At 39.2% G+C, this 19,171-nt stretch overlaps 3 protein-coding genes across 3 annotated transcripts; 2 read left to right on the forward strand and 1 right to left on the reverse strand.

Moving 5' to 3' along the window:
* The first annotated feature begins 1,553 nt into the window (after positions 1-1,553).
* Positions 1,554-5,755, forward strand: fgf8b (fibroblast growth factor 8b). The gene is made up of 5 exons (XM_004538966.3): positions 1,554-2,242; positions 2,338-2,374; positions 2,928-3,108; positions 4,561-4,667; positions 4,906-5,755. Exons 1-5 carry the CDS (start codon positions 2,184-2,186, stop codon positions 5,200-5,202), a joined length of 681 nt encoding a protein of 226 aa, XP_004539023.1. The 5' UTR covers positions 1,554-2,183; the 3' UTR covers positions 5,203-5,755.
* Positions 5,756-6,915: 1,160 nt separating this feature from the next.
* dpcd (deleted in primary ciliary dyskinesia homolog (mouse)) lies at positions 6,916-11,240 on the reverse strand. Its single transcript, XM_004538965.5, has 6 exons — positions 11,098-11,240; positions 9,049-9,129; positions 8,821-8,945; positions 8,611-8,744; positions 8,357-8,459; positions 6,916-7,870 (listed from the first exon to the last, which is right to left on the reverse strand). Exons 1-6 carry the CDS (start codon positions 11,159-11,161, stop codon positions 7,766-7,768), a joined length of 612 nt encoding a protein of 203 aa, XP_004539022.1. The 5' UTR covers positions 11,162-11,240; the 3' UTR covers positions 6,916-7,765.
* A 159-nt stretch (positions 11,241-11,399) lies between these two features.
* Positions 11,400-17,621, forward strand: poll (polymerase (DNA directed), lambda). The gene is made up of 10 exons (XM_076885152.1): positions 11,400-11,450; positions 12,607-12,750; positions 12,941-13,238; positions 13,432-13,540; positions 13,696-14,034; positions 14,188-14,361; positions 15,412-15,540; positions 16,195-16,363; positions 16,467-16,870; positions 17,159-17,621. Exons 2-9 carry the CDS (start codon positions 12,636-12,638, stop codon positions 16,826-16,828), a joined length of 1,695 nt encoding a protein of 564 aa, XP_076741267.1. The 5' UTR covers positions 11,400-11,450; positions 12,607-12,635; the 3' UTR covers positions 16,829-16,870; positions 17,159-17,621.
* The last annotated feature ends 1,550 nt before the right edge of the window (positions 17,622-19,171 follow it).

A 19,171-nucleotide genomic window follows, 5' to 3' on the forward strand; every position in this document is an offset into this window, starting at 1 on the left:
AAGTCTGTAAAACTATACTGTTAACAATATTATTCTGATTTAAAGTGTAGTTATCAAGGCTGATTTGCCGGAGTTACCTAAATTTACTTTCACTTGCAGCATTGTGAGGGCTAAGATATACAGTAGAGATTTAGAAGGCAGTTTATGATTGTGTGTTTAGTCGGTCATTTCTCTATTTATGATTAATGCTTTATCTGCACACACAAGAGCAATAAAAAGTCAAGAAGAGGGGTTTGAAGTAACATTTGTTTCACATTTCTCTGTATTTCTCCTCACGTCTACAAATGACATTGGGCTGACTTTTTTAAGTCTGCTTAAAAATATTAATTATACTGTACACTGAAACCTTTTTTCACTGTATTTGTTTCTCCTTTATTCTCTAATGTGTTAGCTAAAAATAGGGGGTCAACTTCCTAATGTGCTTGTGATGTAAAAAAGCTGGCGACAAAGTCTCCAGAAATTATTCAACTCAAAAATATACCAAAGTTCATCTGAAGCAAACATGAAGCTTTATCAGTCCAAGTGACAAAGAAATGATATAACATTTTTTATATAAAATCCTCCTGAAATTTTGAAGGCAGGCAAAAGTTACATGACAGCAAGAATGACATATAAAAATATATCTGATTTTTTTTTTAATTAAATGAGTCCTAATTTTATTTTATATGTTAGATTGCAAGGGGTCATTCGTTCAGTTGTAGATTTTATACTTGAAAAGCTGCGTTTGAAGTTTCCCATTTTACCCATGAGACAATTATGCAACAGTGATCTTCCCTTGAAGAAAACGCTGCTGCTTTGCTGTCACAAAGAATAATTACAATATAAGTGCATGATGTAGTGTATGAAACTATCCTCTGCAAGTAGCACACATGGGCCAGGACACACTTCTCAAAATCAAACCATGATTGTGAAAAGTTGTGGAAGAGTGATTTTGAGTGAGAGAGCATTTGTATCCATGGCAAAGGCTTTAGATGTTATGTGAAAACCATTCTGTGTCATGCGTTCACATGGAATACATATTACTTACATATGTAGGATGAAAAAGTACATCGAGGTGTGTCCTGAGGGACCACCAAACAACCTCTAACCTGCAGTCAGGGAATAGGTTAATGTAACTGTAGCTTTTCTTAAGTACATGCCAAGGATTTTTTTTTTCAAGGGGACATTTCTGCTTTTAGAAAACAAAGTGCACTGACTGCAAGATCAAAACATGTGCGTGAATAAGATTAATGTGTAAGACTGTGATTAAACGCTTGGTTTAAAAGATTTTGAAGGGCCTGTTTTTATTAGATTTCTGTAGATCAGGTCTACCAATTTACCCGCAAATAAGCCGATTTTTTCGTGACAGGATCTAGTTTATATTTCATCTCATAAGGTGTTTAATTATAAAGTCAACTCATTGATGAATGCGGTGTTTATGGATTTGCAACCAAATAGTTGCAGGCTAAGTAACTTAACAAGTATTCGGTTTCAACTTGGCTCCAGGCTGAACGCTCCGCCTGCTCTCACCGAGGATATTGACTTTCCCGCAAGTTAAAGTATTTAAATGTAGAGGGAGACAGATGCTGTATGCGGACTGGAGGCAACCACAAGAAATACACGTGTGGGAGGAAGGTTGAAGCAGGAGCTTTACTATCTGCGCATCTTATAGAAAGACAGTTGTGGTGACATTGCTTGAAAACTTTAAGCAAACTGAGCGGCGCTAGTATTCGTGATATTCATTCACTAGTTTTCCTTCATATCGAATCACCTTTCTTTTTAGGAAACCCACGGTAGGCTACGCATCTTATCGCTGGTGCGTAAAGATCTGTGCGTAAAACTAAAACTCTTCACTGCGGTGGCAAAGCAAGTCAAGTGGGATTCATTCTACTTTAAATCTTCATTGTTGAACAACTGAGTGTCACAAAGAGGATTTAATGGAGGTGGTTTGGTGAAAGCGACGCTTTCTCGGGACTTTAAAGTTTGGATTAACGCTTTTAAATCGTCCATTTTTTCCCCCTATCCTATAAGTAGAATGGAGCGTAGATGCCGTACCTGTATGGGACCCTGACAGTTTTGGATCTCTTAATTGCCACGGGTATCACTTTCTATGCGTAACAAGAGGGGGATAAAACTGAGCTGAAATCCCCTTCAGGAGCAACTTTATTTCCGAGAGCTTCCAGCAGCGAATCAGTGGAGTATTCATGAAGCAATATTTGAACTATTACAAGATGAGGCTGAGAACTTCGAGGTTAGGTTATCTGTAAGTAAAACATCTTTTTTCATGTAGCTCTCTGTGTAAATCATACATTCTGAGCAACAAGTTAAAGCTTTTAATTGATTTTGTCTTTGCCGCAGGTTACTTCAGTTCACGGCGCTTTGCTTTTACGCACAGGTAACGCACACTTTCACTTCAATAAAAAAATACACTAACGCTGCATAAAGTTCTATAGGCTAATTAATTTGAACAAAACTTAACAGGTACCAAAGGCGCAGTGCTTAGCAGCTTATAGCCCACTCCCTCCACCTCTCCAATAGGCTGCAATAACAATGAAAACATTTTATTATGAGTGCTATGGCAATTGGCAACAATTCAAACATCTTGAAAAGCGGTAAGCTCCAGCCTAAAAGGTAATTGTTAAAACACATGTGGACGGCGAACGGCTGAAATGAGGGGAAAAGAGAAAGTCATGAAGGGGTGAAAGATCAACGGTGGTAAAAAAAAAAACAACCTACAGAGTGAAATGTCATCCACGAGGTTTCTTGAAAGCATCTCCGAAAAGACTCAAAATAACCCAATTTTATTTTGGGTTTATTTAAAAATGACTAATGCTATGATGAACTGTTGGCAGGGGCCTTGGCTCAGTGACTTGACGGGCTTTTTATTTCCAGACAGGTGAAATAAATATTTTGCCTTGACGTGTTCGGGGTGTTTTTTTTCTCGACAGAACACCGTGCAGTCCCCTCCGAATTTCAAGCACCACGTTACCGAGCAGAGCCGGCTATCGGACCGGATGAGCCGCAGGCTGACCCGAACCTACCAGCTGTACAGTCGCACCAGCGGGAAACACGTCCAGGTCCTGGCCAACAAGAGGGTGAACGCCAACGGAGAAGACGGAGCGGCACACGGTTAGATACAAGTGATCGCTAAATAAGACCAGCAGGGAGGACTAAATCTTATAGTTAAAAAAACAAAAATATATTTATATATTTTGGGGATTTATTTTTAAATAGTTGCTGAATAGTCTCACTTAACCATTAACCTTTCCAAATTTACGCATGCGATAATGTATTTAGGCTCACTGTAGTTTATGCAATAAATAGGTAGTTAAACGATGCACATATGTTAATCCGTTCAGGGGAATCACTTTTTATTGTCTCTAAAATGATCGAGCGACTTTACTTCTTCAAGCCCGTGTATTATGGCCAGATCAGTCAAACCCCATGACAGTTAAAGGCCATCGTTTCTTACATTTCAGTGCCTTTAAACCTCAGGAAAACAGTAAAATACGAAACATGTTCACCTTACAAACACCGGAATTGTTTAAGTTCAATGGCGCGCAGGACGGTGTTGAAAAGCAGCATAAATTATGTCATTTTTGGCCGCCTGTGGAAAACCGTTTGAGCCAGTAGAAACAGAAGCCACAGTTGCAAACATTGTTAGTGGCATCAGTGTTGCCATCTTTTATGTCTTGTGCAGATGAATTCTTTCTTAGTGTGTTGGTGTTGCAGAAAGTCTGTGACACCTGTTATGATGGACTTCAGCAGGGACATTTTTCTTAACATTTAACTGGAGGAAAAAAGATCTTAAACTTAAAAGGAAACATAATTTCTGTCACCAAAATTTTGGTGCGTCTAGGCATCTTTCCACCACAACCGCCACCATCCATCCACCTCTCAATGCATGATGCCTGCTACTTGGAGGCTGGTTTTATGAGGAATTTTCATTGCTTTACACTCAATGTATGACTCAGTTTACAAGGAGCGGTGAAGTCAGCATCTTCACTTTATACCTTTTCCTCTCCAGTCCTCTCCTGTGTGCACTTTTGTCTTTTAAATTTCTTTTGCCTAGACTCACATTCACAGAGAGAACAAGAGTCAGCCATGCATACACTCTCCACACATCCTAAGTGGGTGTCACTGTTGTAACTGGCCCAAATCTGACCGTTGCTCTGTGCTCGGTGGTTGTGTCTCTGACCGCAGTATTCACTCTCTCCTTTATCCCCAGTCTGTGCTGCATCACAGCACAGCATTTACAGACATTCGAAAACAATCACGCCGTACAAAATCACTATCATTTGATGCTATTTTGGAAGGTTAGCATGCTTTGTTAAAGGTGGCTGCTGGATTACAAAAAAGGGCTTAGAGAGAATTTATGTCATCTTTAGTAGACTGGTCATGATTTTTTTTTTTTAGAAGACTTTGATTTTCTTTAATGCTGATGATAAATTTTCATATTCTTTCTGCCATGCATTAAAAAAACCCAGAAAAAAGAAATGCAGAGGTCGTTTGTCTGCATGCTTGCACCGTGACCAGACTGTATCATCTCATTATACGCATTTGCTTTCTTTGTCTATGCAGCTAAACTGGAAGTGGAGACGGATTCTTTTGGAAGTCGCATTCGTATTAAAGGGGTGAAGACAGGATATTACATATGTATGAACAAGAAGGGGAAGTTGATCGGCAAGGTAATCTGGAAATAATAGTTCTGTGGCTGCATAAGACGACAGCGACATTGTGAAGTGTTCCTTGGAAATGTATTTTGCAGATTTCAAGCTTATGGCAATACATTGTTGAGACTCATTCAAAGCCGGAACAAATTCGGTTTTGAGAGATATTTCATTGTCTGGAAATAAAGATGGTGTTTCTGATTCCTGGAGATTGTCCAAATGTGTCTCAGCTTCTCGTGTCTTTTTCTTTCCTCAGCGGAAAGGGCGAGGCAAGGACTGCATCTTCACCGAGATTGTTCTGGAAAACAACTACACTGCACTCCAGAACGCCAAGTACGAGGGCTGGTACATGGCTTTTACACGCAAGGGCCGCCCCAGGAAGGCCTCCAAGACCAAGCAACACCAGAGGGAGGCCCACTTCATGAAGCGTCTACCCAGGGGGCACTTGCTGAGTGAGAAGAGACCGTTTGATGTTCTTCCTCTCCCTGTCCCCGCGCACCCTTTCAACAAGCGGACTAAACATTCCCACCACCAGCGCTCAGGGGGACGCTGAGGACTGAAACCACTGAGGGAGAACCGTGGATGAACCAGCACAGAAGAACCACTACAAGAGAAAACCATGTGCTTCATGCAAACTAACTTTTCCTGTCAAGTGCCAATACACTTTTTGCCTCATTTTTGGATTCGATATATAATTTTTTGTTGTTTTTTGTACTGGCTTGTATGTAAACATTGACTATCTAATCTGTTAGATTTTTTTCCAATTCAGACAAACTGTAGAACGCTTATTTTCTTATTAAATCAGGAGGCATTTAAAGTACAGGAGAGCTCAACAATAATTTCACGAATGAAAACCCTTTGTTAGAAGTTAGTCAGCTCAGCAACAAAGAATGTTTAAATGAGTATAATGAAGCTAGACACGGCAGCTATCTGTGGTTACAGCATCTGACTTTCAGCTGACATGCTATCTTGCCTTTATGAGGCCATTTTGGAGACTATGTAACCTGTTTTTTTTCTACATATATAAATATATTTTTACTGTAAAAATGTAAATTACATCAAATGATGGAAATATTTATTGTAGAGTGTATATTAAAACCACTAAAGAACGACATCACAGGCTGCTCTGGTTTTCTCTTGTGTGTTTATATTGGGATGGAAAGCTAGCGTGCGATGCTGGTATCCCCCCAAAACTGCAGTTCTCTCCACCTTCTTCTTCAAGCTGGAGACCCAGATAACTGAGAGGCAATATCTGTGACAGGCTACTGAATTCAATGTGCTCAGCAAGTGAGACTTGGGCCTGAATGGCCCAAGCTATGCATTAAAAGCGATGAGGTCAGCCCACCATTTTGGCCCAAACAAAGGTTACCACCATGTAGTTGCATTTCTCACGATCGCACACCGTAACCCTCTGATCAAATGGGCCCTTTGTGAAACCTCATATAAAAGGGCATGTTATACAATAGTGGGTTCGAATAATAACACGAGGAGGGGTCAGTTATCAAAAAGGAAGCCAGTCACACAGGGAGGGGTAAGGGGTTTTGAGGGGGGGGAGGTGGCGAGGCAGCGAAGAGGGAGTTGAGGGGTTGCAGAAAAAGCACCAGGGCTTGTGTGGCAAACTGTGGCATCAACTGAAAGAGGGGGAATGGCTGGGAATAGGCATTCGGCAATGAAAGGGAGGCAGGAAAGAAACCCTCTTCCCAGAAGCAGCTGAGCATGACCATCAGAGGCCAAATGACAGGGGAGGAAGAAGACCCTGAACAGAGCTCCCACAATGTTGGAGCTGGATGTCCAATTTGTTAGCTGTTTTGACAGTAGATGAAACTCTGAGAACAGTTAATTATTAAAGAAAATTAAGACTTCTAAATGAACGCTACTCAGCAGCAGAAACCTTCATTATGTTTAAGATAATCAGAATCAACATTTGGCACCAAGACCGAACTATCAAACGCTACGTACGAATTTATTTTTGTCATTTTGACAGTCAGGCCCCTCACAAGAATTTACAAAGCGACAGGGCCAGCTGGTTTTGAAATGTTTTCTTATATTCTTGTTCTTTCCATCTGGATGAAGACAAAGCACAATAGTGAGGGAGAGAGACCTGTGGTTTTGTCTCTGCTTTCTGCACTTGCTCTCTGGGTTTGGACAAGTGGTAAAAAATGCAAGGAATCACAGGGTTCAAACAATCTATATTTAAATGCCATTGTCTCCTTTAAACACACTACTTCTTTTGTTGTCCACTGTCTAAGTATTCCTCACCAGCCAACAATTTTTCAATTTTTCTTTAATTGAACTCGGATTAAAGAAAAAAAAATAGAGAAATACCCAACTTTAATAAACCTCATTCAGCGTACAGTATACACAAACATTTCAGTTTCTCAAAGATATAAAATCTCAGCTTCACATTCCTTCACGTTAAACAAACAAACAAACAAACACAAATTTCATAGAAATTTGAAATAAAGCTCTGCAAAAACAGTTGCATCTAATTCTTACTTATGTCTACGGCACTTTGGACATAGACCACTAAGTCAGAATCGCCTTCTCTTGTAAAGGGAAATGGTAACGCAAGTTTCAGTAATGGCTTTCAGGGTGGCCCACTACATACAAGGAACATGAGGGTATTCATTTAACACAAATGGGATGTCCTCGTAACTGTGACCTCGGAACGAACAGGGATGAAGCCTTGTGTGTTTTGAGTGTTTTACAAGGACATCAATGGAAGGAGGCCGGTAGGTTATGTGACCCCCCCAACAAAACTTCTCCACAGTAGGTTTGGTAAAAAGAAGCAAAAACAGATTCTGACATTATTTTTTGTCAGCCAAAGAATTTGGGTTAAAAATTAAACCACAAAGTTTTTAAATCTACTAATAATATATTTTACTAAATATCACTGTATCAAACATAAATGGCTGGACACATTTCCAGACATATAATTCCACCAAATTAATTAAGACAATTAGACATTAAGCTAAGGGACAAGGCACAGTGAATCTTAATGAAGGGATTAAGTACAGAAGAAATAAATGAGAGCTCATACGTGACTGGAAAATGATGCTGCGAGGTTCTGCTCTAAATGCAACCCAGAATTATTCCCTGGCTCCCACAGGCAGAATTCATTGGGTTTTGCAGTCGACGTCCCCGTCAGCACTCCCCTTCAGCTTTTTCAGCTCCTTCAGTAGCTCTTGTTCAAGGGTTAAGATCTCTTTGGGTTTCTCGTACTGGACAACAGAGAAAAAATAATAATAACAGATTTTATTTATGCATATTATTGAGTGTCTTCATAAAAAAGTCTGAAAAAATTAACACACAAAGTGATTGAAGCAATTATTGTGAGCACGAAAAATAAACGTGGGAAATAAAAAAAAGAAAAGAAACAATTCTTCACTCTCATGATTGGCATATAGTGCTTAAACAATAAAGTGAAACTGTTCTTATGTCTCTTTGCAAAAGAGAGAGATACATTTTCTTTGAATGTGTGGACAAAAACATATTTTGTACATATATATTCTTTTAATAACAGTGCAGGTATACTCGTTAAATAGATTCTCTTCGGGCTGGAGCAATTTTAACTTTATCATAAACTGATGATAAAATTGCATAAAATACACACACACACACACACATATACATACATACACATATATATATATATATATATATATATATATATATATATATATCAATTGCTGGTATGCAAAACTTACGCTAACAATTAAAGTGTTGTTGGCATGAGTGAAACTTAGCGCGGAGTTGTCTAATGGTAGCTGACTGCGGTCGAGATCAGGAATACTGAACTTCTTGTAATACCTGGGAAGACATGGGAAGGATGTCACAAAGCTGAACTGTCGGGACAAACGTATTGTAAACAGTGCCATCTATAGGGAGAATGCAGGGACTTCAATGCAACCAGTGAACAAAACAGAAATAGGTGCACAGATGTGTTCTCATGCATATTTACTTTTTGTTTGAGGTTTTGATGATGATGCATCTCTCAGAGTGATCCACTGAAACACTGAAGACATCTTTGGGGTAGGAAAGGTTGCGAATCCTCCACTGAAAGCTGGTCTTTGTGTCTTTACGCATGAATATGGGCTGCGCAAACAAAATGAAGACGAACTTCACAAATGTAAGTCAAAAGTAGAGATCTAATTAAAACGTTAACACCTACATTTGAGCTGTTCTCTTTGATCATATCAGACTCCAAAGATGCAACAGGACCTGCAAGGGGCTCCCCAACCTCCACCAGCCACAAGCCCTGAACTCCAAGCGTGCTTTTATGGCGCCATTTTCTCACTGAAATGTATCAAATGCTTTATGAGACACAAACTGATCCAATGCATGAAACTGTAGAAATTAACACCATTCAGCTGTGTATAACTCAAAACATGTGGCTTACCGAGGAGCTCATCTGTTTTTAAGTCATATTCTTCTGCCATTTCTTTTCCATCTGTGAAGAGATAGTGGATCTTCCTTTTTCCTGCACAAAAAAGAAGTCAAATTTGAGCCATATAAGCAGATATGCATCAATTGCAAAACTCTAGGCAAATACCAATGCTGCAAAACAGTTGTCCCAATAGCTGATTCAGATCTTTGTTTTTCAGTCAGTTTATTTTGTTGTTTATTCTTTATTATTTATTTCCAACTATTGTACCAGGAACACCAATATATTAAATCTAAATAAATAATTGACCTGTTTTTAAAAAAAAATCAGCTCTTCATCACACTGATTTGTGATACTGATTTTTAGTCAAAAGAACCAATATCAACAGATACCGACATTCAGCCAACATACAGGCGAATTCCTAAGTATTAGTAAACAAATTACTCTCTACTCACTACAACAACAGAAATCATGCCAAACCCAACTAAATTAAGTCCTTACCCAGCTCTAATTTTGATCATTGTCATGATATATGTAAAATATACTCTCACTGGCCACTCCATAGGTACACCTGCCTTTCAATGTCAATATCCAATCAGTTAATCACATGGCAGCAGCTCGGTGTATTTAAGCATATAGACATGGTCAAGATGAGTTGCTGAAGTTCAAACCTAGCTTCGCAATGAGGAAGAAAGGTGATTTAAGTGACTTCAAAAGTTGCACGGTTATCTGTGCCAGACAGGCTGATCTGAGCATTTTCACAAACTGCTGATCTACTGGGATTTTCTCACACATACATTTCTAGGGTTTAGAGAGAATCCAGAGAAAATATCCAGTGAGCAGCAGTTCTCAGCATTAAAATGGCTTGTTGATGCCTGAGGTTAGAAGAGAATAGCCAAGCAGGTCACAGTAACTCAAATGACCACTTGTTACGACCAACATATTCAGAAGAACATCTCTGAACACAGCATGTTGAAACTTGCAGAAGACCATGGTGCATGTCATTCTTGTAAGAACAAGACACTGAGGTTATAATCCATACAGACTCAGAAAAATTGGACAAGAGAGCATTGAGGTTCAGATTAGGGCAGTGTAATTCGGATAACAGAAACAGAATGTGGGTTCAAACGCATGAAAGCATAGAAGCATCGTGCCCTGTATCAACGGTTTGTGCTGCAGGTGGTGGGGTAATGTTGTAGGGGATATTTTCCTTGTATACTTTGGGCCCTTTGGTACCAACTGAGCATCATTTAAAAGCAGACTGTTGTTGCTGACCATGTCCATCTCTTTGTAACAATGCTGCATCCTCTGATGTCTGTTTCCAGCAGGATAACACATCATGTCATAAACCTCAGGTAATCTCATATTGGTTTCTTGAACGTGATAATGAGTTCACTGTACTAAAATGGCTTTTACAGTGACCAGATCTCAGTCCAATAGACCACCTAAGGGATGTGATAGAACTTCATGGATGTGCAGTCAGCAAAACTGCACAACTGTGCGATGCTCTCATGTAAATATGGACCTAGATCTTTAAGAACTGCTTTTAGCACTTTATGTAATCTGTGGCATGAAGAATTGAGGCAGTTCTGCCAGTAAGGGGGTAAGGGGAAGTATCCGGTGTGTGTATATTTTCCTTACAAATTTAGGATCAAACCGTAATTTACAAATAAGAACAACAGGCTTAAATAGTCAAGCAGGTGAACTCACTTAAGAAAGAGAAGTAACAATGTGCGCAGTGCAAATGCCTGACTAGCTTGCCGTTGACATCTAGAGAAAAGCACGTATTTACTTTGGACATATTATCGTAATTTTTTACAATTTGGAGCCTAGCTGTTTTACTAAAAAGACACCCATTTCTTGTAATTTTAAAGCAAAAACAACCTCAATGGAGTTCAATACCACCTGTACCACCTCTTGTTACCTACTTATATTACATGTTAGCGGTACCGCTGTGTGCGAAGTTGAGATGACTGAGTTAAAATGCTTAAAATGAAAGTAATTCTGGGGGAACGAGAAAAACAGGTCTCTGTATTAAAAACACATTTTACTTCTTGCACTTACCATCATGTATTAAAGCCGTTTTCTTTGACGATTTTAGGATATCACTCCAGCTCTGCACAGCCATGTTTCAAACAAATGTTTCTATAGAGCCACTTCCGGATTCAACCCGTAACCAAAGCAACCGCGATAAGTACATTAAGCAAATTACAAAAGTATTTATATAATAGGTAAAAAATTATCAATGAATTTACTGGAATCAATTATTTTTTTCAATCAAAACATAATATGTCACTTCGGGGATTATGATACATTTTAACAAAATTTAAATACTCGATGAACCGGAAGTAAAACGTTTAAATTGAACGTTGTCCGTCTTTTGACGTTCCTGTATGTATGGTTCCATGCGATCAGGGGTAAGATCCAAAACATTAGAGTTTCAAGCGTTTAAAACAACTTTAAACATGCACTTATGCAGGGAAACTTTAGATTTTTTTTAAATTTAGTTTATATATATTGAGATAATACTACAATTGTAATAATCTAAATACTGATTTCTTGGCTATTGCTAACGTCAGCTTCAGCTAAAGATAGTGTACGATTTGCAGACTATCTGTCAAGAGTATCCATTGTACAGAGAGTAGTTTTAAAGCAGTAACTGTAAGAAAAATTTATTTTCGTAGTAGGGGTTAAGAAAATTGACACACCAGTCAAATAGCAGTAGTGTAACGCGACAAAGTAATGGGGGACAGATGTCTTCTCACTGGAGTATTATATGCTACTTTGCATTTCAGAGTGAAGCATTGTACTGTACAAAATCTATGTGAGATTATAATGCTATTAAACTGCTACATAGCTGAAAGTTCATCCTACCAAACCCTTGAGCTTAACCCTTTAAATGTGTCTCACACACCAATGCATCATTAAGATCTCTTTAACAAAAAGTTCTGACCAGAATAAGATTTAAAATTTCTGCATCCTGTTATATGAAGCAATATTTGTTTTCTTTCAGACACATGAAATCTGAATAGATTTCCCTAACATTTTTGTGTAGTTATGTGCAGTATACACTCTGCCTGACTCTAAAGGGTTGTTGTTTGTGGGATTCCAAACAAGTGTGCTGTCAACGAGGAAGTTGCAGTGTCCTCTGGAGAACAAACGACACACTATCATCACTCATGAGTGAAGGGTGCTTTTAAAGTGTCTTCTTCTGAAATGATCATTTATTGGCTTTTATAAATGCCAGTACTGATAACTCAGACAGCAGGCTTTGTGAAATGTGTACCATCAAACTAATTGCTCTAAAATTGCTGTTAAATTCAAAATATTAGAAAATTACTTAAATGTCTCTCATAATTGCAACATTTTTAGATGGGTTATACATTCCACTAAAGGACATGTTAAGGGAACAATAAATTACTTGACATTTCCACACACTAAATTAAGTCCATTTTCTCATGTCAGCAAACTGGACTGAATCACTGTTAAAATTATTTTACTTTACTTTTTTCCAAATATGTGTTTGTTTCCCAGCTTTAGACTGCAGTGTTATAATTCTCTCTTACGTCACAGGCCACTTGCTCCTCCTATCACCAGAAAAGATGGAGCCTCGTCATGGTATCATGAAAGCTTTTTCTAAAGTCAAAAGGGCAAAAGTGCTACAGGGGAAGGATGCACCCCCACTGAAGAAGACAGCAGATGACTGTGATGTCACAGGTGGTTACAGTGTTTGCACGCATGCGTCCACATTACAGAAAGAGTGATTTATTTATTTTTTTTTTTTTTAAATGGAGCACAACATAGAAAAAATATAAATAAGGCTGCATTACATTAAGAGAGAAATGAATACTGTGCCAGAATGCAAAATATTTGTTTACTGGGATTGTTTTAACATTTTCTGCCTCAGGAAACACTTTTAATGGAGTGACGGTGTACCTTCTGCCTGCTGGAATAGGAAATGCCAGATGCCAGATTTTCCAAAGACAAATTCAGCAGAATGGGGGACGAACAGAGAGTTCACTGTGTCCCGGTGTCACTCATGTTGTTGTGGACGACAATGTGGACAGCGAAAGGGCTCTGCGCCTGCTGAAAGTAAATTGTATGCCCTCTGGAGTCCAACTGGTAAAATGTACCTGGCTGAGCTTGTGCATTAGTGAGAAACAGCTGCTAGATATAGCCAGCTACAGCCTTCTTTCACCCAAGAGGTTTGTGATCTAAAAATGCTTTCTTTGAAAGTTAAAGGTAAAATTGTACTCCTGCTGCATGAATATCCCAAGATATTCTCACAAGCATTAGAAAATGTGTATCAGCTTATTTGTACTTTACATTTACCTCGTTGACAGTAATATATGTTTTAAGCTTTGTATTGTAATGACATTTTATGTTCTATCCACTTAGTGACTCTGAAACAAAGCACGAAGAAATTAAAAAAGAGTCACTAAATATCAAACCTGATGCAGAAACTCTGATCGAGCCAGTGACTGATCAAGAGGAGAACACAGAAATGGTAAACTTCCAGATCATGTTGAAAACATTGTTTTGCAGCTTCTTGGTGCATTTCAGTCTTTCAGTTAGTAATCATTTGGAGCAGTCAGGGGAAAAAGTTTAGACCCCAAACGCAAGAAACAGAAACAGTTATTTTACATTACATCCTGCCCTCAGACAGTCCCAGACAGCAAAGAGGAAGTGCGGGGAGAAGAAGACGGCGTCTCTCAGAGTGATCTGGAAGCTCTCATCACTGGCCAGCACCCCAAAGAGGAGACTCCTGGCCCCAGCCTCTCCCTTGGTCCAGATACTGCTGCTCAGAAGCCAGTATCGGGGAAGTGGGTCTGTGCCCAGTCCTCTCAGTCCAAAAGTAATAACTTCAACAAGCACATCACAGACAAACTTGAATTGCTGGCCAAGGCCTACACGCATCAGGGGGACAAGTGGAGGGCGCTGGGCTACTCCAAGGCTGTCAACGCACTGAAAAGCTACCATAAACCCGTTACATCATATCAGGTAGCCTTACCCAGATACTTTAAATGCAATGTTTAGATTGCTGATTACCTGCATATGTCATTGTGTACTGTAAGTTTTATCTTCTGTGATAATACAAGGACTGTCTAGCTTTTTTTTTTTTTTTTTAATTACATTTTTTCCCATTGGTCTCAGGAAGCTTGTCAGATCCCAGGAATAGGAAAACGCATGGCTGACAAAATTGAAGAGATTATGGAGAGCGGTCATTTGCGGAAGCTTGATCACATCGGTGAGGCTGTGCCAGTGCTGGAGCTTTTCATGAACATCTGGGGTGCTGGAACTAAAACTGCACAACTGTGGTACCAACAGGTGAAAACTCACATATTAGTATAGGAGATTGAAGTACAAAGATTGTACCCCGCACAAAAAGTTGTTAGTGAATTATGTTGTCTGTGTCTTTTCTGTCTTACAATATGTTTTACAACACAGTGATATGATATTGACTTCTATTTCATGAAATATAAGGTAACAGAAAGGCGTTTAAGATTGAAATTTTGGGCTATAGCCTGAAAAATGAAACAACCTGACTGATATGGTGGTAAAATTTCTGCCGCACTGGTATTGCTGCACATATTGACTGATTGCAGTGCAGAACTACAGAAGATTTAAGATAATGTAAAAACAGTGTTGCCATTAGACAGTTTGTCTACAAAGAGCTTTGGAATTTATTTTTCAACAACACAGTCATTGCATTTTCTCATAAATCTGTTAATAAAATAACAAATTCTGGTGAAAATGTGAGCTACAATATGTATTGTTATACCATTATTGGGTTTTCTAAACTGTAAAATTACTCACTTATGAGATGTCAGTTTTACTACGCCAAAGTTCTTTTAAAAATTCTCCCTGGCTATACTCTGGACTCTGTATAATTAGCAGCTTCAGTCAAATGAAATCCGTATCATTTTACTCCTCCATACGATATTTATTAAAGGTACAGCTGTGACTAGGAATTCAAGTGGGTTCATCCTAAACTCTGATGTAACAGTACAGTGGGTTGAAATTAGTTACTAAGAAATGCTGTAGTTTACTAAACTACAGCATTTTGATCTGACTGAGGGGGAAAAAACAGTTGTATCCAGGTGAGACCATGTGATTGTTTATCTGCTTCCATGACTTCAGCTGGAAGGTGTGCCAGGCTTCAAAATAATATCAGATTTAATGACTCATGAATCAATTTTACCGGAACAAGGTTCCAGGAAACACTGAATCTCAAGCCACTTTCATTCTTGGCTGTGAATGTCTTTAATTTTATTCTAGTTTATTCTAATTTTATTAATAATTAGAATTTTAAAAAATCAGTAAGCAAATGCCAGCATAACAGTTTTTTTTTCTTAAAAATGTCATTTTGCCTTTCAGGGATTTCGTACTTTGGAGGATATCCATACAAAAGCCCACCTGACAAACACTCAGAAAATAGGACTCAAGCACTACAATGACTTTCTAGACCGAATGCCCAGAGAAGAAGCAGGAGCCATAGAAAAAGTGGTAATGCATCTTCATCTGTCACATTAAGAGCATGTATAATTTAGTGATGATGACTGAAATATCTTTATTTCTTTCACCACTCTAATATGTTTAGTCAAGTTTAAACAGAGTTGAGATATCTGAATAAGATTTGCTTCTTTAACCATCAGAAATGTAGAAAGAGGGTCTGAAGAAGGAAAAAGCTTGTGTCAGCTTTCCTTGACTGCTTGATGATGGAAAAACCAGACTGCCTTTTCACGAAGTAGAGCATCCCAAAGGGGAAAAGTAAATCCTTAAACTTGCTGCATCTTAAGTTAGCCAGATACCTGTTCGCTCCAGAGCGTTAAGTACAACGCTAGTTGTTTTCATATTGTATTACTTAGATTTTCTTTTTCCTACAAAGCTGCCAGATAGAGCGTGCATATTAGATAGATGGCTAAAGCATGTGTGCTCCCTTGAGCTTGTCAAAATTATATGCGATGCCTTAGCAAGGCTACCTCCCAGTATTTGGCTGGGAACAGGTAAAAACTTTCTTTTTTTGCCAGTAAACATACAAAAACAAGCAAATGTGAAAAAAACAACACACAAAAATATCAGCATGCCAATAAGAAGTGGAATGTTTTTGCAGGTAACAGCGTTTGTGCTTTATTAACGGTCTTTTCCATGCATGTGCAGGTGAGGGATGCTGCACAAGCCATCGACCCTGGCCTAGTGGCAATAGCATGTGGCTCCTATCGTCGGGGAAAAGCCACATGTGGAGATGTTGATGTACTTATATCTCACCCTGATGGCAGGTCCCACAGGGGCATTTTTACTAAAGTCTTACAGACACTCCGTGACAGTGGTAAGCATCATTTTTGTTGATGGGAAAAACTTAAGCATGTATTTTATTTTATTTTATTTTTTTTTAATAAAAATCTCTTTATTTCTGACCTGTTTACTTTAAGGGTTTTTAACTGATGACCTGGTGAGCCACGAGGAGAACGGTGAGCAGAAGAAATACATGGGTGTGTGCCGTTTGCTGGGGCATGACCAACGCCATCGCAGGCTGGATATCATCATAGTGCCCTACAATGAGTTTGCTTGTGCTCTGATGTATTTCACTGGTTCGGCACACTTTAACCGTTCAATGAGAGCCTTGGCAAAGACAAAAAGAATGAGCCTATCAGAGCACTCCCTGAACAAAGATGTGGTACGTCAAGGAAGTGTGAAGGTGCATGGTGGCACTCCACTTCCCACACTGACAGAGAAAGATGTTTTTAGCCTTTTGGGCATACCCTACAGAGATCCCCATGAAAGGGACTGGTGATGATTTGACGATCAGCTTATGGTTTTATAGAAAAATAATTATGATGATAAGGAATAGGCAGCACGGTGGCACGGTGGTTAGCACTGTTGCCGCACAGCAAGAAGGTCCTGAGTTCAATTCCACCATCAGGCCGGGGTCTTTCTGTGTGGAGTTTGCATGTTCTCCCCATGTCTGCGTGGGTTCCCTCCGGGTACTCCGGCTTCCTCCCACCGTTGGCCCTGCGACAGACTGGCGACCTGTCCCGCCTCTCGCCCTATGACAGCTGGGATTGGCTCCAGCACCCCCCGCGACCCTGAAAAGGATAAGCGGTAGCGAATGGATGGATGGATGGATGATAAGGAATAATGATTATTGGACTCAAACAATTTTAAGTATATTTTACAGGTCCTTAGATTATACAAGAGCCCTATTTGACTTGAATGCTAATTCATATTTTGCAAATTAAAGAATGGTGGTAGTCCAAACTTATAAAAAGCTAAAGCTTGTTTGTTGCCTGTGTTTAGCTCCAAAATGTCTGTGGCTACTGCACAAAATTGAATATTCTTGTTTGAACCAGGAGTGTTTTTGGTGTGAGGTGGCAGTGGTAACTTAAAAGTGTGAAATTTAAACAACAACGGTGATCTAATACTGGCAGAAGAGGTTTTAGAGGCTTGTAAATTCAGAAAAAAATGTGGGATAAGTGCCACTGAGTGAAGTGACCTTCAGTTCATGTCAGGAGGATGTTGAATGTTTTAAGTATTTTTTTTTTAAAAATTACAGATGATAACAGAATGTAATAAAAGATTACACGACTTGTTTGTCTGTCTTTCTTTCTTTAACATATATATTTATTTATTTTAGAACTAAGAAGTCCTGGTTAGAGTATTCACTAGTTAAGTGTTGTAGAGTTTTTGAACTTTGTTACAACGTAGAACCTCTCTCCCATCACTTTTATCACTTCAAAAAGGCCAAATAAAGGGAACGACTAACAAAAACACAGACGTTTTTATTTTGCTGTTGAGAAGTAGTGATGGGACGTTCTGTATCGAGGCTTCGGAGCGTGTGTCGAGTAATGGAGGGGGCGTTTCCGCGAAGCGCGTATCGAGGCTTGCTTCATTTATGGGAGGAGCTGAAAATGATGACGTCCGAAGCCTCGCTGCCCGGCTGTACCACGTGACTGGTTCATGAAGCGGTTCGAACTTTGCCGCGAGATATGACAGCGATATAAACCCCTCAGACTACATTCAAAAATGTGGGTGTTTGATGGAGAGTTGTTAGTGAGAGTTTGGAGACAGTTTGGAGGTTTATGAGAGTGAGGAGAGAAAGTCAGGAGAGAATGGAGCCAGCTAAGAAGAGGAGGATGTCCTCCCCTGTGTGGGAACATTTTGATCTTATTCCTCCCAACAAGGTATGTAAATTTCTACAGAAGATGTATTTCCATGATACTGATGGTGCAATACAATTTATGTTGAGCTGTCTTGACTTTTGTACAAGGTGAAGTGTTTGCTATGTGCCAGGGAGCTGGGATATAACAACAACACCTCATCCATGCTTAGGCACTACAGAGCTTTGCATGAGAATAAGGGGGACACCGATTGTGGAGCAAGACCAGGTGAGCCATCAAATGCAGTGATAATATAGGATGCAGTAATGTTACTAAATGATATAACAATATTATACAACTGTTATAAGTTACGTGTGTGATATTTATATTTGTGCTTTATCTTTATTGTCTTTCCTCAGGAGAACAATCTCAAATAGATGAAGACCTGGTCAGCATGGTGATTGAGGACTCCCAGCCATTTAGCATTGTGGAGGACAAAGGATTCAAAAGATTTGTTAAATCATTAAATCCCAGCTATGTTCTCCCCACTAAAAAGGTCGTAAAAGCAGTGAAAATTTAGTTTTTACAGAATAAAATGTGAACAGGCAGGACTGAGGCTCAAAGCCTCAGTGTGTAGCTGTCCATACCTCAACGTTACAAAAGCACAACTACTGTCCACACCCCAACCACACCTCACCTCACAGTAAATGATCATTTCCATTTCAAGCATTTCCAAATAATCATTTCCCATACTGCCAGTATAAATATACACAGTGTACTGCCATCACTACAATATACATGTTTTACACACTCCTTTTGTTGTTGACATTTACAGGCTGTGTGCAAAATGCCACACTCTTCAAATTCATGCCAGCTATTATTTTTACGTCCAGTAGGTGTCCTGCTAGAGCAAATGAAGCTTCATGAAGCTTCGCGTTGGGGTGAACCAATTGGATGAAAAGCTTCAGTGCTTCATGGGGCTTCATCTGCCCATCACTATTGAGAAGAACTTGGCTGTTCCGAAGGTATGTTCCCACGAA

Source organism: Maylandia zebra, linkage group LG6 (assembly GCF_041146795.1).
Source record: "Maylandia zebra isolate NMK-2024a linkage group LG6, Mzebra_GT3a, whole genome shotgun sequence".
Lineage (NCBI taxonomy): Eukaryota > Metazoa > Chordata > Actinopteri > Cichliformes > Cichlidae > Maylandia > Maylandia zebra.